The sequence below is a fragment of the Oenanthe melanoleuca genome, chromosome 3, assembly GCF_029582105.1.
Source record: "Oenanthe melanoleuca isolate GR-GAL-2019-014 chromosome 3, OMel1.0, whole genome shotgun sequence".
NCBI lineage: Eukaryota > Metazoa > Chordata > Aves > Passeriformes > Muscicapidae > Oenanthe > Oenanthe melanoleuca.
The window spans coordinates 78,658,450-78,672,411 of record NC_079336.1 but is presented as its reverse complement, the minus strand read 5'-3'; the positions used below and the strand labels follow the sequence as shown (position 1 = coordinate 78,672,411).

The window sequence follows — 13,962 nt, the reverse complement described above, 5'->3', positions numbered from 1 at the left end:
ATGCGGAGGAGGAGATGGATGCTGCACATAGAGTTATGCAGCTGCTCCAGCATCATTCTGGGGGAGCAGAAGTGCACTGAGCAGTGTTCCTGGGTGCCCTGCTCCCTCCAAGAGGGTTTCTCATGCAAGTGCTACAGCCTGACACTGCTAGACTCTAACCAAATCTGGGAAGGTAGACAGAAAAACACTATTTTTGTTTGGGTTATCTGTAAAAACTGATTTTGTCAAGAAGAACAGCAGAAAGCTCTAGCATACAGAAATAAACATGGAAAATACATTCATAAATTTGATGGAAAATTATTATCATTATCAGTACAAATTAATGTGTTAACTGTTCTGATAAAGAAATGCTAAGGAAGTTAATGTCTAAAACTGATTAAATGAATTGCTTCAGGGGATGGCTCCTAATTTTATTTCCCTATGGTAGCTATTTTTGGATATTATTGTCACTTCTACCTGCATGAGATTATATTTACATATGATTTATAAATTCTTTGATAAACAAGCCTGGACTTTCTGTATTAATTGTAGTTTGGACAAAAAAGAACTTGGCAGCACCTCCTGAGTTTTAACAGCACAGCTATCTCCTACAGGCCTGCTGAACAGCCCATCCTATGGGTTCACAGATTGCTTGGAGCGCAGCGCTGCATTCCAACAAAACCATCTCCTATGAAAATGCGTCTGTTTTCCCATCAGGGACGCCACAAGCTATTCAATTATGGCATTTTTTTTCTGATTGTGTTTATAAATGGTAAAACCTCAAATTGATTCAACATTTAAAGCATCTCTAAGTACTGATGGCTACAACCAGGAGCATGCTCACCACAAATATTTGTGTTTATATAGATACATAAAACCACCACCTGTGACAAAACTGGAAAGAATTCCCTCACCTGTCACTGCATCATCCCTCTGCAGGCACTCACCAAGGCTTAAGCTCAATGACCCAAATGAAAAATTCACAACTTGATTTTAAAAACAAGTACATACTCCAGTAAACAGGGTTACTAGAAATTCTTCCCACACTGCTGGAGAACCTAGTCTTCTTCCCCATTAATATTAATTTGAAACTCAGTTTCTACACTTTCTGACATGTTTACTTGCAATTTTACTGGTTTGTTCTATGAAAAGAAAAAAAGACGGGATGGAAGGTCTGAAATGTTTTGTTACTGCTGTCAGAACATTTGAAATGCTTCCATTGAATACAAACCCTTTGCTGTCATTCAGATCACATTCCCTTTGTGAGACAATACCAGGCTGCTGCACAGCTACGTGACAGTGATCAGAAGAATTTCTATATATCCAGCTTGGGAAGACTGAGAAACTGGAGCAGCCAAGTGCTATGAATCTGTGGCTACCTTACAGCAATATCTGCTTTTTAACAAATAATACCACTAGAAATCTGCTTATCCTGATAAAATATTCTCTAACATTTTTCGCTGGGCTGTTTGAAAATCACTTACCAAAAGTGACAAAATAGAATGTAATAAGTATTTATCACATGAAAAAAATTACTTTCACATGGTAGCTTTAAATCATCATAAATCTCAAACATCAGTCCCAACTGTACCTGCCACAGAAAACGGGTAAATTAAAAAAACCCCTGAAGTTGTCATTACCGAAAGGTAATGAAATTTCCCCCAAAGCAATTTATTGGCAGACTCTAGACAGGCTGATTGTAGCCTGGCTGATTTCCCACGTCTGCTTTTGTCTCCATCAGCATAGGTTCCTCATTAGAAATAAAATGGGGAGATGCAAACATGAAAATGCTGTATTTACTGAAGGACTCTCAAATTGCATTATTGTATTCTTCAATAAGATAAATTCCTGCAGTTTAGAAAATTAATATATTTTTAATCACACAGAAAAAACCTGGTTATTTCATAGACTTTTCTTCTGTTTTTTATATATATTTCTACTATTTTTTTCCAAGTTTTCCCACAATCAAGACTCTGGGTGTATTTCTAAAACATCACTAAAAACCACAGCATGCTAGCAGAAACCAATAGAGCAAATAAATCAAGAAATCCTAACTTTTACAGCTGCTATTTAATACAGAACTAATAAATGCTTTCCTCAATTCTTCTAACCAAACAGCTGATGCAAAGGAAGGGAATATGATTTCACTTTAAAAACTCTCCTTTCATTGAATTTATTTTCTATGCCTCAGCCAGTACCAGGGAAACGCCACCACCTGAAGAGGTGTTTATGTAAAGATGAGCTTATAGATCTCTACAGCTGATCCTATCCAATTTCCACCAGGAGCTGCTAGATTTGGAGATATCCTCCTCTTTGTATTTATCTGCATTTTTTTAATAATTTTCAAGGAAGGGAACTTAAGCTCTTGCACTAACATTTGTTGTACCAAACAAATCACTTAAGCTCCGTGGTGAGCTCATGTGTGAGTGACTCATGACTCCTCATCAGAGATTCATTACCAAGCTGGACAGCTGCCTTAGGTGAGACAGAGTATCAGATGGATGGGAGACTTCTCCCACCAAGCCATATGGGAGATGCACAGCCGGCTGGTAAATAAAATCAGAAGTATCTATTTTTTATGTGACACTTGTAAAAATCAGATGCAAATCTACCCTTGATCATCTTATGTTAATCCAAATATCCATGCAAGGACAACTGTGTTGCATACATGGCAATGCCATGATGGCACTGATTCTGATTTGTGAAAAACAAATTGAAGTTTGTAAAGGACTAGCTGGAAATCTAAAAGGTCATTCTAAATTAAAGTTTCAAAACATAAGATGAGCCAGAGGAAATGAACTGTGAAAATTGTGAACCGGCATGATCTTATATTTACCTCTCTCTTTTCACTGAAAATGAATCAAAAGCCATCCTCAAAAAATACGTTTCTTTTTTCCTATAATATCTCTGAACATAGATTACCACAGGAAGAGCCACATACTCACATTCCACAAAAACCTCAATGCTTCTACAGGACAACTACCCTGTTATCTTGAAAACTCACATATGACAATACAAACTTGTCAAAATATGTGGATTTTTCTGAATGAGGAAAGCAGCATAGAAAGAACTCCCTATTTTGCCAAGCAAATATTTGTTTATTTGACTGCTTTATCTGTTGAAGCACAGAAACACTGTCTCATCAGGTGTCTGTCTTTAGAGAATCCAATTTAGCAAAACTCATCATCTCAGATGACTGAGCGTGGCTGTTGTGACCTGGACAGCTCAGCCAGCAATGAATGTTTATTTAGATTTATAACAACAAAATACAGACAAGCAAGAGTCAAGGACACCAGGTAACATACCCACCAACAAAAATACAGAAAAAATGCAGGAAGTTCTGCACTTTTATATATACAGATGTATACATATCTATGTATGTCCAATATATGTTTGGACAAGATGGACAATACATATATATACAGGTGACACATATATTGGGCATATATATATATATATATATATATATATGTGTGTGTGTGTGTGTTTGTATACAAAGTTGCAGAATTTCTTGCTGTATTTTTCTTCAATATGTATACTGCCTATATTTGTGTGTACATGTATGGATGCATCTATGTCTGTGACTACACACACATATCTAGAGAAGGCAGTTAAACCTTGTAACTAATTGAGAGAAAGAAATCTAGCCAACTCTGCTTTTCTCCTTCAAAAATCCATGTCTGTTCAAGTGCTCCTGTAGAAAACCTTGCTCTCCAGTATGACTTGAATATTCATAAAATGGAAATTGCTAATTAATAGCAGGATGTGGGTCTGTAGGGAAAATGGTTATGTTCTTAGTTTCTAAAAAACAAGACTCATTCAACGAACAACTAGAACTCATTCACTAAGCACTCTACTATCTGGGAGCTTTGCATCTCATCCCCTTACCTTTCATAATGCTTCTGCTATGCTGGGCAAATTTCCCCAAACTCAAACTGTAAAGACTTGAGGACATTGGACTCATTCTTCAAACAATTACTAGATTATAGTTATTGAAGCTTCTCTGAAATTTCACTTTCACTTCACTGAGAGGAGAAATCAGATGTAGCAATACAAGTTTTCTCCCTTCCCTTTCACAGAGTGAGCTTTGTGTACATTCTCTGGGACAGCAATTTGCTAAGAAACACTGCCTCTTGGCAATTTTTTAGCAGTCAGACTGGCCAATAACAATACAGTGTTCTGGCATGAATGGACAAGCTCGACAGAAAGATCTATCAGCTGCTCAGCCCACACTGCTGTACAAATGAGAAAATGACTGGAATATTAATTGCATTTAAGCAGAAGTAATTATTCATTTTTGTAAGACTACTAGCAGGCAGAAAAAGATAGCTAGAATAGAATATTATGAAAAATGTTTCATTTTTCCAGCTTTTCTTTTTCCTTTCCTGCTGAACAGTATCTTACAGTTTTTACTTTGCAATGTGAATGTGAAAAAGGGAATGGATTTGATGCTTAACTACTGGAATCCCAATTTTAATTTTGCTGGCTTTTTATCTTCTGTTTGGGATTTGTTAGGCTCTGCCAGTTTTGAAGCAAATGACATGCTGAATTTTTTTCAGACAAAATATTTTTGAAAGATTCATGCACATAACAATTCATGCACATCCTAGAAACATCTAAGGCACTATCTCCTTGAATTCATCTGCTTGAATGACAGTACATGGGCTTAAAACTACTTAGGCAATAAATTTAAATAAAGCTTAGCTGTATAATTACATTGTGAAAAAAGTCAATATTTTGATACTCCATAAATTTATTCACAAACCATATTCCAATATTTATAAACGTTCTAAAATGAAGGGTTTGCATTACATTTTCTATTTACCTGCTCACCTTTTATTTTCAGTATTTTAAATGGACATGCACTACTAAACTTATTCTGAAGAAAAGTTAATGTATGGTGCTCAGCTAGGCTATAGTCTATAAAAGAAGCAGAATATAGTTGATTAGAACACCAGGATTTGCCTATCATCTACCAAAAGGCATTTTTTACTGCACAGCATCAACAGAACTAAAAAGAAAATACAAGAGTTTATGCCATGGTACAATAGAGTTGACTCCTTATAGTTACCTGGCTGTCATTTCAGCCCCATTTCGTGTCAGCTGAGTGGCTCCTTTCAGCAACCAATCTATCTAGTGGAAAAGAGGAGATACTCTCAGCCTATCCCTTCTTTGTTATCTTAGTTTCAGAAGTGATGCTAAATGGAAACCTTTCCTGACCATATTTTTAAGAGAATTGCTCTCAAAAATGAAGTGTTTGTTGGCATAGCATCACTGTAATGCTTGTCTGCCTTATTCACTATGATTTATGATTTTTCATGCTGTTTTTAATTGCAGAAATCTTGAACACTGCTCCTTCCCAAGATTAATTTTGAAAAGCTATGAATCATCTGATAGGCTATTGTTCCTTGTAAGTGTAATTCTATCCATCTATTTGGCTGGAGAAATAATCCACATGCTTGCCTTTTTATTTCATCTGTAGTACTAAATACAAAATAATCATACAGATTTATGAATATTCCCAAATAGGAGGATGTGCTAGTATAGATACAATTTGACAGCTTTCTTAAGGTTACACTTAATGACTTCCTTTCCTAAGATGGAAGTGCTATTAGTATATGTTGAATGTTATCTAGTCCAAGCACACCACTGATCTCAGAAACTTTTGCATTGGCAGGAAAATCCCCATAAGAAAATGATTTTTTAGACTGCCCAAACAAATAGTTCTGCTACAGGGAAGGGTTTCAGTAAAATTATTAGTTTGACAACAAGAACAGACTGTTAAGGTCTCACTCTTTTGTTAGGCTAGAACATACCTGGCATGCTGATGGATGGCTGTGATTGAGGTCCCACTGGGAAGATACTATGTCAACAGACTTTTCAGCCATATTAAGCAAATTCATCCAGCCTTGGAAAAGAGACAAATGGGATGGTGCACTGTCTGAATAGTTGATCCCTTCAGGAATATTTTCCACAAGAGCAACCCTGAGAATAGATAAGGAAAAGATAACCACTTAACAAAAGCACTTTTCTTTATTAGAAGGTTCAACTGCTGCTCTGAGAGGCTCTCAGCAGTTTGCCACCCTGCAACTCTCCCTGAAGCATCTGACTATCATGTTCCACACTTCCCAGAACAATGAAGTGCAGAAATGACCTACTGCTAATATAGCAAAGCCAATTAAGCTTTCAAAGCCCTGCAAAATTAGCTTACAGAGGGAAAAGGTTATTTCTTACAACACAGTAACTGGGAATCAGTCTGTAAGGTGAGGATGGGAAGAATGAAACAATCTCCTCTTGCTTTGAAACACTCATCTCTGAATGTATTTTCTCCTCTCTAAGGAATGTGGCAAGAAGTACATTCCCTGGCATTCTCTTAGGTCTGCCTTTACATATGACATTTTATTACATTGCCATCTCTACCTATGAATTCTCCCTCCACAACTGCTCTAAGCTACCCAATTTTTCTGCTTGTTTTTTACCTGTGTAAGGCTCTAACTGGGACCCAGTGGTTAAAAAAAGAATTATGACCTTTTAGCTTCTTGCTCTTTTTGGAAAGCTCTTTGATCTTACTTTCTACAGTATTCAAAACATTTTCAAATTAGAGTACATAAATTCATATGGATGCAATCACATCCAGAAAGGCAAACAAGCACTGTAGTAAACTGTCAGCTTAAAATCTGCTCCTCTGCTTCAGGGAAATGATGTGCTTCATTCAGCACACCACCTCACTGCTAAATTGCTAAATTGCAGCAGGTAAAGCTTCTTTCTACACTCAGCAGAGGAATTTTAAAATTAAATAAAATAAAACAAGTTCTTAAATTCTGGCTTTAAGTAAAGAGAATAAATTTTCATATAAGTGCCCCCAACATCTGCCACTTCTACTGTGAATGATACAAACCAGATGTAGGAAAGCTGTAATAGGAACTCAGAGAACACTCCTCTATCATATACAAGTACATCAAGCACTTCTACACTGTTTTTGTACTTGTCAATAGTGTTAATTATCAACTCCCATAATATGAATATAATTTGTAAACTTTAAGTAAATCATTATTACAAAATTCCAGGGTAAAAGAGAATTGTACATGTTTTGACTCTTAGAAAAACAGATTCATACAGTATATTCTATTAATTCAGTTCATCTTAGAGGGTTCACATGGAAACTTTTACAGCTATTTCAGAATACCAAGCATGTTTCTGAAGTGAACCCATTAAAAGACTGAAGATTGGTACTCTTAACGTTAAGAAAATCTAGCAAGAATTGTGATAAAGTAAACCCATGGTCAATCTCCTGGCCTGGCAAAAAATCTCACCATCCAAACCAGAACAGGCACAGCTCCTCCTGTATGTTCTCTCATTCCTCCAAATCAGTCAAACAACATAGGTACCACTAATTACCAATTACACTCTCCACAACTTACTTTGAACACACTATTCTATTTATTAACATTAAACCTAGCTACATTGCAGTAATGGAGTTGGAAATCAGAAAATAATAATTAAAATGTTAAAAACCCAACTAGATTTTTAATGTCTTTAAAGTATATTTTATCCTAAAACACTCTGCCTACCTTGTTTACAAACTTTCTGAAATAACCAGTACTCTAAAAATTGAGTGTCCTTTTAAAAGCATTAAAAAATAAACTAAAATAAACTCTTTTACTCTAACACTCAGGGGTTTAGGCTTACTTTTACCAATAATCCTGTTACAGAACTTCATAAAAATTTGGTTAGATCCCTTGAAAGCATAGCTTGTTCCTTTTCAATAGTTAGCATTACTAATCATATTGTAGCTCTTAGCACGCCCATGTTTCCAGAACTTTTTTATGCAGAGTTGCAGGATAGCCACTTCAAAGAGCAAGAAATTGAAGCTGAGAAAATAAAGTGATCTCTACAAGGACATGAAACCTCTCTCATTAGCCAGTTGCAAAGATCAGAAATGAATGCACTTTTTCTGAAATCTTCCATCACCAACTCAATCATGTCTAGATACAGGAAAGAGTTATTCTGAATATGCTTCAAAGATATTCTTAATATCAAGTAATTCTTCAAAAATAATGTCAAATGCAGTTCTGATTTAGCACATCACTCCCTTGAACAAGTAGTGATCAAAGTTTCCCAACATTAGAATATCTCCTCACCTACACAGTGTTTTCTAGTGGAACCCATGTAAATGAATTATACAGGAGCCCACTGATAACTGATAGGACTGAATCTGCCACAGTCACTTCCAGTGGCTTTTAGGAGTGTTTCCTATGGGCTGTACTGAACTTGTCTCATTGGAAAGCATTAGCTTAACTTCCTCTTCTCCTGTCTCTTTTTCTGCTAAGTTGAGAGCTGCCAAAAACCTAACCCTGCCTCAGAAGGGCTAAGATGATCTGGAGGTCACGTAGCTCAACTCTCCTTGTCAAAGGAGGGTCAATGCCAGCAGGACACTATCAGGACACTATCCAGTCAGGTTTTTACATATCTCCAATATCTCCAAAATCAAAACTCATCATATTTGAGATGACAGACCTGACCCAGCCAAACACATACATATTTATTTCTGACTTCACATTATTAAGGTGGGCACTAAGCTATAACACAGGAAGAGTTGTGAGTCATTGCTGATCACATACATTTTGTTACAGACACTATCAAGACATGCACAAAAGTTGGGCTCTTCCTCATTTCTCATCAGTTAAAACTTTTACTTTTTCAAAGAAAGTAGGAAGGAAAATTTACTGGGCAATAAGGAATGCAACTCCTCCTAAAAGGGCCCCTGTCAAGGACAAGGTGCCTCTTGGCAAGGAAGTTTGTCCCAACTATTGGAATGAACTTGCTCTTCACTAGAACATCTTCCAGCTTCTAAATTTGCATAGCATTCACCAGGCTATGGCACCAGCACTAAATAACACACATGACTGCACAGCTCCTGCCATTCCATAGTTAGGGTTTGGTCATCCAGTAGAAGCCAAATGTTAACAAAACTGTTATTCAGAACAGATACTATCTGGTAATATCTTTCCTCCTCTTCTGTTTTACCAAATAGCAAGTACAGGGAAGTGGTCACAGCACCAAGCCTGAGTCTGAGAAGGGTTTGGAAAATGCTCTCAGGCACATGATGAGATTCTCGGGATGTCCTTTGCAGGGCCAGGAGCTGGACTCAATAACCCTGATGAGACCCTTCCAACTCATCATATTCTATAATTCTACTTTGTGCTCTTTAGCACAAAATATAAAAGAAAAGAAAAGGGAAAAAAAGAAAAGATATTTCATCTAGCTAGGGCACTAGTTAAAACATTGTTTTCACAGTGTAGATTTCTCTTTAATAATGAATTGATTCTGCCATAAACTTCCAATGTTAAAACCCAACACCAAGCTCAGAAGCAGTGCAAATAGCCAAGAACCCAACTTTTATACTAAGTGATTTTGCCTTTATATTCCCTTTTTGTTTGGCACAATAGCAAAGTTCCAGTACTAAGTCAAGATGAGTTTTGTTAAAAGTTCTGTGAAAAAAATTGAGTTTGCAAACCCTAATCCCATCAATAAAAGCTAAATTTAGCTTTCATTTTTGTTCCAATATGACCCACAAAGAGGTTCTTCAAATATGGTATTACAAAAACTTCCAGGAGAGAAGGTCATTCACAGACATTGAGGAAAGTTAGACATAGTGACATAGTTCATTCTGCAAAAATGGCATATTAACAAAGCGAAACACAAATGTACCATGGTGATTAAAACAGATTTTTCCTATCCTCAAAATGATTAGCAGATAACCTTACACCTGTTGAATGAAGATGTCCTTCCCCCCTCTGATTTCCTGGTGCTCTATTTCATCTGATAATACCAACATACGCTTGCCTCTTCAGTTTTACAGCTGAATATCCTCAAAACTACCTCACAAAGACTGAGAAAGTAATGTTACTCAATTTCTGTGAAGTTAGAGAGACAAGGAGCAGAGTGAGACCAAGCTCCTCTTAGCTTACAGACATGGGGCAATGAATGGTATCTAATGCCTACCACAGAACAGACCATGATCTCAATAATCAAACTCTTCTGAGCTCAGCCATGACTTGCATTTAGCAATACCAAGTGAATTCTGTCTGCAGTTAAGGATTCTTGTTCCTCTTTGACACTTCTTTGGTCAGAAAGCAAGAAAATTTGTTTCTGTCACACCAAGTTGTTCCTCAAAAGGAAACAGAGGTTCTTAATTTAGCACATGAGTTAATCAAAGTAGAGAGGGCTAGGACAGTGAAAATAGGCAGATGCTATATGTCTGTCTCTTGAAAAAGTTTTGGGCTATTGGCAGAAATTTATAGCTCTGTAGAAAAATTTAGCTGTGACAATTCTCCTAGTACAAAAGAAGTATTTTTTGATGGTTCGCACCATATTAAAACAATAAACTCTGGAACACTATTCAGTCAAGTTTGTTTCAATCCACAGTCATCTACCAAAGAAAACCCAGGTCATATGCACTTGAGCATCTCTACATCATCTGAATTTACTCACCATTAAGGGGAAGAAATTTAGTAAGAAAACACTGCAATGATTTGTATGAGACAATAAAGAAGCAAAAGATGAACAAAGGCTTTGACATAAGGCTGCTCTACTTCAGACAAGGGAGAGAAAAAAAAGAAGATAATTGAGAAAGGTAGGTGAGTCCTGCCTCTACACTAGGGTCCTATTTAAAGATGCCCTCTTTTGACAGCTTTTTCTTTCTTTCTTTCTTAACCCAGAAGCCCTGGAATCACCATCACGTGGCCTAAAGGACCACATCTACTCAGAGTTCCAGATCTGCTTCTCTTATAACAGCAGAATCTTAAAGTTTATTCAAAACCTACCATCTTTCTAAAACCAGTGTTTTCAATTAAGGCTTTCACCATGTTGCTTTCAAATCCTTCTTCATCACACCCTTCTACCACTCTTCCCCCTCAGATCTAATAACTATCTGTATCCTGGCCAAGAGCACCTTGTCTTCTCAACTGATCTACAGCTCCAGTTCTTGATTCTGAAGGGATTAAGAAATGCACTTCTACACAGGGTACAGTTACATGCAAAAAAAAAACATGCAAAAAAACCTGCTTTCTGGGTTCATAGAAAAAGTATCCTAAAAAAAGAGAGAAAGTATAGCACAACTGTATTTGGATATTCTACTTAAAGACAGTGGTAATGATTTGGAAGATCAAGTGCAAGAAGTCTGCTTTGAGATCAGAACTGGAGCATAAAGGTATCCAGTGTATTTGGATAATTAATAGTATATCCAGTAAAGAAAAATCAAACTGTGCATTTCTTGTAGTATTTACTTTGTAATTAATTACATCTAATTCTTCCAGCATGAGAAGTTGTACTATAAGAAAATGTGCTATCACATGCTTATGCTGTGAATTTCAATTTTAAATAAATTTTGTTTGACCCATTATAGGGAATTCAAGACAGAACACCAGAGTTAAAAGTGAAATGCAAAGCAGCTAAGATTGAATTTATAAAGGATTGTGAGTTTAAGCTCAGTACTCAAAAGCACCTAATGCACTATTTGCACCTGAGAATGTATCACAGGTTCTGTAACAGTCTTCTCACACTGACAGTCTCAGCTGTGAGGCACATGTGTGTGTTTGTATGTGTGCAAGTGCCTGAGTACATGCATGTACTTTCTTTATAAAAGAAAGCTCTTTTATGGCATTTACTTGTCTGCTTTTTGAATTTTAGTCATGAAGATCTTGATGTCCAGAGAGAAAACATAAAATCTTGGTATGACAAATGCTTGGTTAAAGATTATTCTTTGAATCAGATCTGTGCTGAATGCAGATAAATTCAGGTTTATGATATTAAATATATTTTTCTGCAGACGTGCAAGGTACAGAACTTCATTTGAATATTTCCAAGCACACAGTAGAGCAGACTGGAGTGGTGTTTCAAATGAAAGGCTGTGCTGCCTTAAGCCAAAGAAGACACACTGGCCCTGGGTTTCTGCTCTCCACCACAGGAGTCAGTCAGTGACTCCTCACTCCCCTGCTCGCATGGGCCAGCTTGGCTGCAGGGCACCCTGACCTAAGAAAGGGCCCCAGCACAAATGCAAGAGACACATGCTGTGTTCAGTAACATGCAGCTACAGCTGGTTAAGCCTTCCTGCACCTACTGCAAACATTTTGACAGATCTCCTAAACAGAGGCTAAAATTCAGAATACCATCTGTGACGACTCAGAAGACACACGCCTCTTCAGCCAAGTGAGTGGCTGGTCCTTTTAAACATGCAGCTGCAGAAGGTGGCTGTGGCACAAGAGTGGGAATAAAAAGCCCTGCCAACTTCAAGTATTCACTGAAGTACATCCTTAAGCACACCAGTTAAATCCTGTAACTAGAACTTATACCTTTCCCCTTCTATGGCCTGCTTCTTCTTTGCACTTAGTTTCTTTTCATTTTTTCTTACCAGTCCACAGAAGCAACTGAAGTATGATAACTATATTTCAAAACATACTTTAACTCCTCACCACTTAGGCCTTCTTATATTTTTTGTAATCAACTTGAAGATCACTTTGTTATTGCTGTGCCCACATAATTGTTTTTGTGCCCACTCATCACGATGTCTAGAAGACAAATACAGCATGCGGACACGCGCAGCACATCCATTAATCTTGGCAGATTTTATGTCCCACATTCTCAGTTGGTACAATACAGAAAATAAGATTTTCAGTCAGCACTTATGTCAGTGGAATGATATTGGTTTTTACCAGTTAAAGATTAGACTCAATTCTCTAGGTCAAATAACTAGAAGCATTCCCAGAATACCTCTTCTCTTTGGATTGTCCCATGGATTCTTATGTATGAAAAGGATGATACCCTCTCTCTGATACCATCATCTTCAGAAGAATGTACCAATAATAAAGTCCTACTACAATGAATAACACAATATCTGTGTTGTAACACACCACAACCACAAAAGTTTCAAAGAAGGATCCACTATACAAATTCACCAGTCATCCAAGGTCTAAACCTGTGAATGATTTCTAATTAAACACATTTTAGGTGATAAAATGAAATTTTCACAGTTGCATTTCAGATGCAGCTTTCAGTTCCCAAAGGCAAAACTGCATGCCAAAGAGGGAAAGAATTGACCAGATGTTTCACAATGTCATTTCACCCTACCAGGGACAGTATTTCCCTGGTGTCAAAGCAAATCTGAACCTTAGTGGGAAATTCAATCCAGCCTGCCAAGATCATTTTAACACTGGAACCAAGATAGCACTCATATAAAATATCAAATTGAAAAAAAAAAAAAAGGAGCACAAGAAAGAATGAATGGCAAACATTAAAGATCTTCATTTATTTTCCTGGCATGATTGATATTTGCCTCAGTTCAAGAAAATACATCAATAAAGTACAATAAGCACAGAGCCTTAAGTAGCCTTAGAACTTTTCGCATGGTTTCTGCAGACTTAGGATTTCTGGTGAATTATGCAGAACAGTCCACTCAATACTGATCTTTTTCCTACACTTTTACATATCTAGGTGCATACCAAAATAATCCTTACCAACTGCCCTTCGCTCTCTAAATGCTGAAACAAGGATGTTGAAATAAGATTGTTGTTTTCATTGTATAAAACTATTTAGCATCATTAGAGCTCAATAAAAAAACCCACAAAGAAGAAGAAAAAAAAAATCAGAATCTAATGAAAAGAGAAAGAAAAAATACGTATAAAGACCTTTTTGGAATAAAACACTGTGTGGTTTTGCTTCAGGTTTCTAGCCCTGTTATCTTATGCCTGAACCATAGCATTATCATCCCTGTTTGAGAAAACCTAAATAAATTAGATATTTTAAAATTATTTCAAAAGCAAATTAACTTGTCTGATTGTTAAAGTCTACATGTATAAGCAAAATAAATCTGAGAACTAATAATCACTAATAAGTATCAACAGCTGAGACACTGAAATCTCTCTGCAACTGGTAGAATTATCATCATAAGAATGCAAAGAACTCTTTAGTTTACTGAATTGACTT

The 13,962-nt window shown here is 36.7% G+C and overlaps 1 protein-coding gene across 2 annotated transcripts in view; it reads right to left on the bottom strand.

The window, feature by feature from the left end:
* The window catches only part of PLD5 (phospholipase D family member 5), a 155,730-nt gene that overhangs the window by 48,799 nt on the left and 92,969 nt on the right, over positions 1-13,962 (bottom strand). For both annotated transcript variants that reach the window (XM_056486795.1, XM_056486796.1), the window contains one exon: positions 5,796-5,964. In XM_056486795.1, coding sequence (XP_056342770.1) covers positions 5,796-5,964 — 169 coding nt within the window. The remainder of the gene's footprint in view (positions 1-5,795; positions 5,965-13,962) is intronic.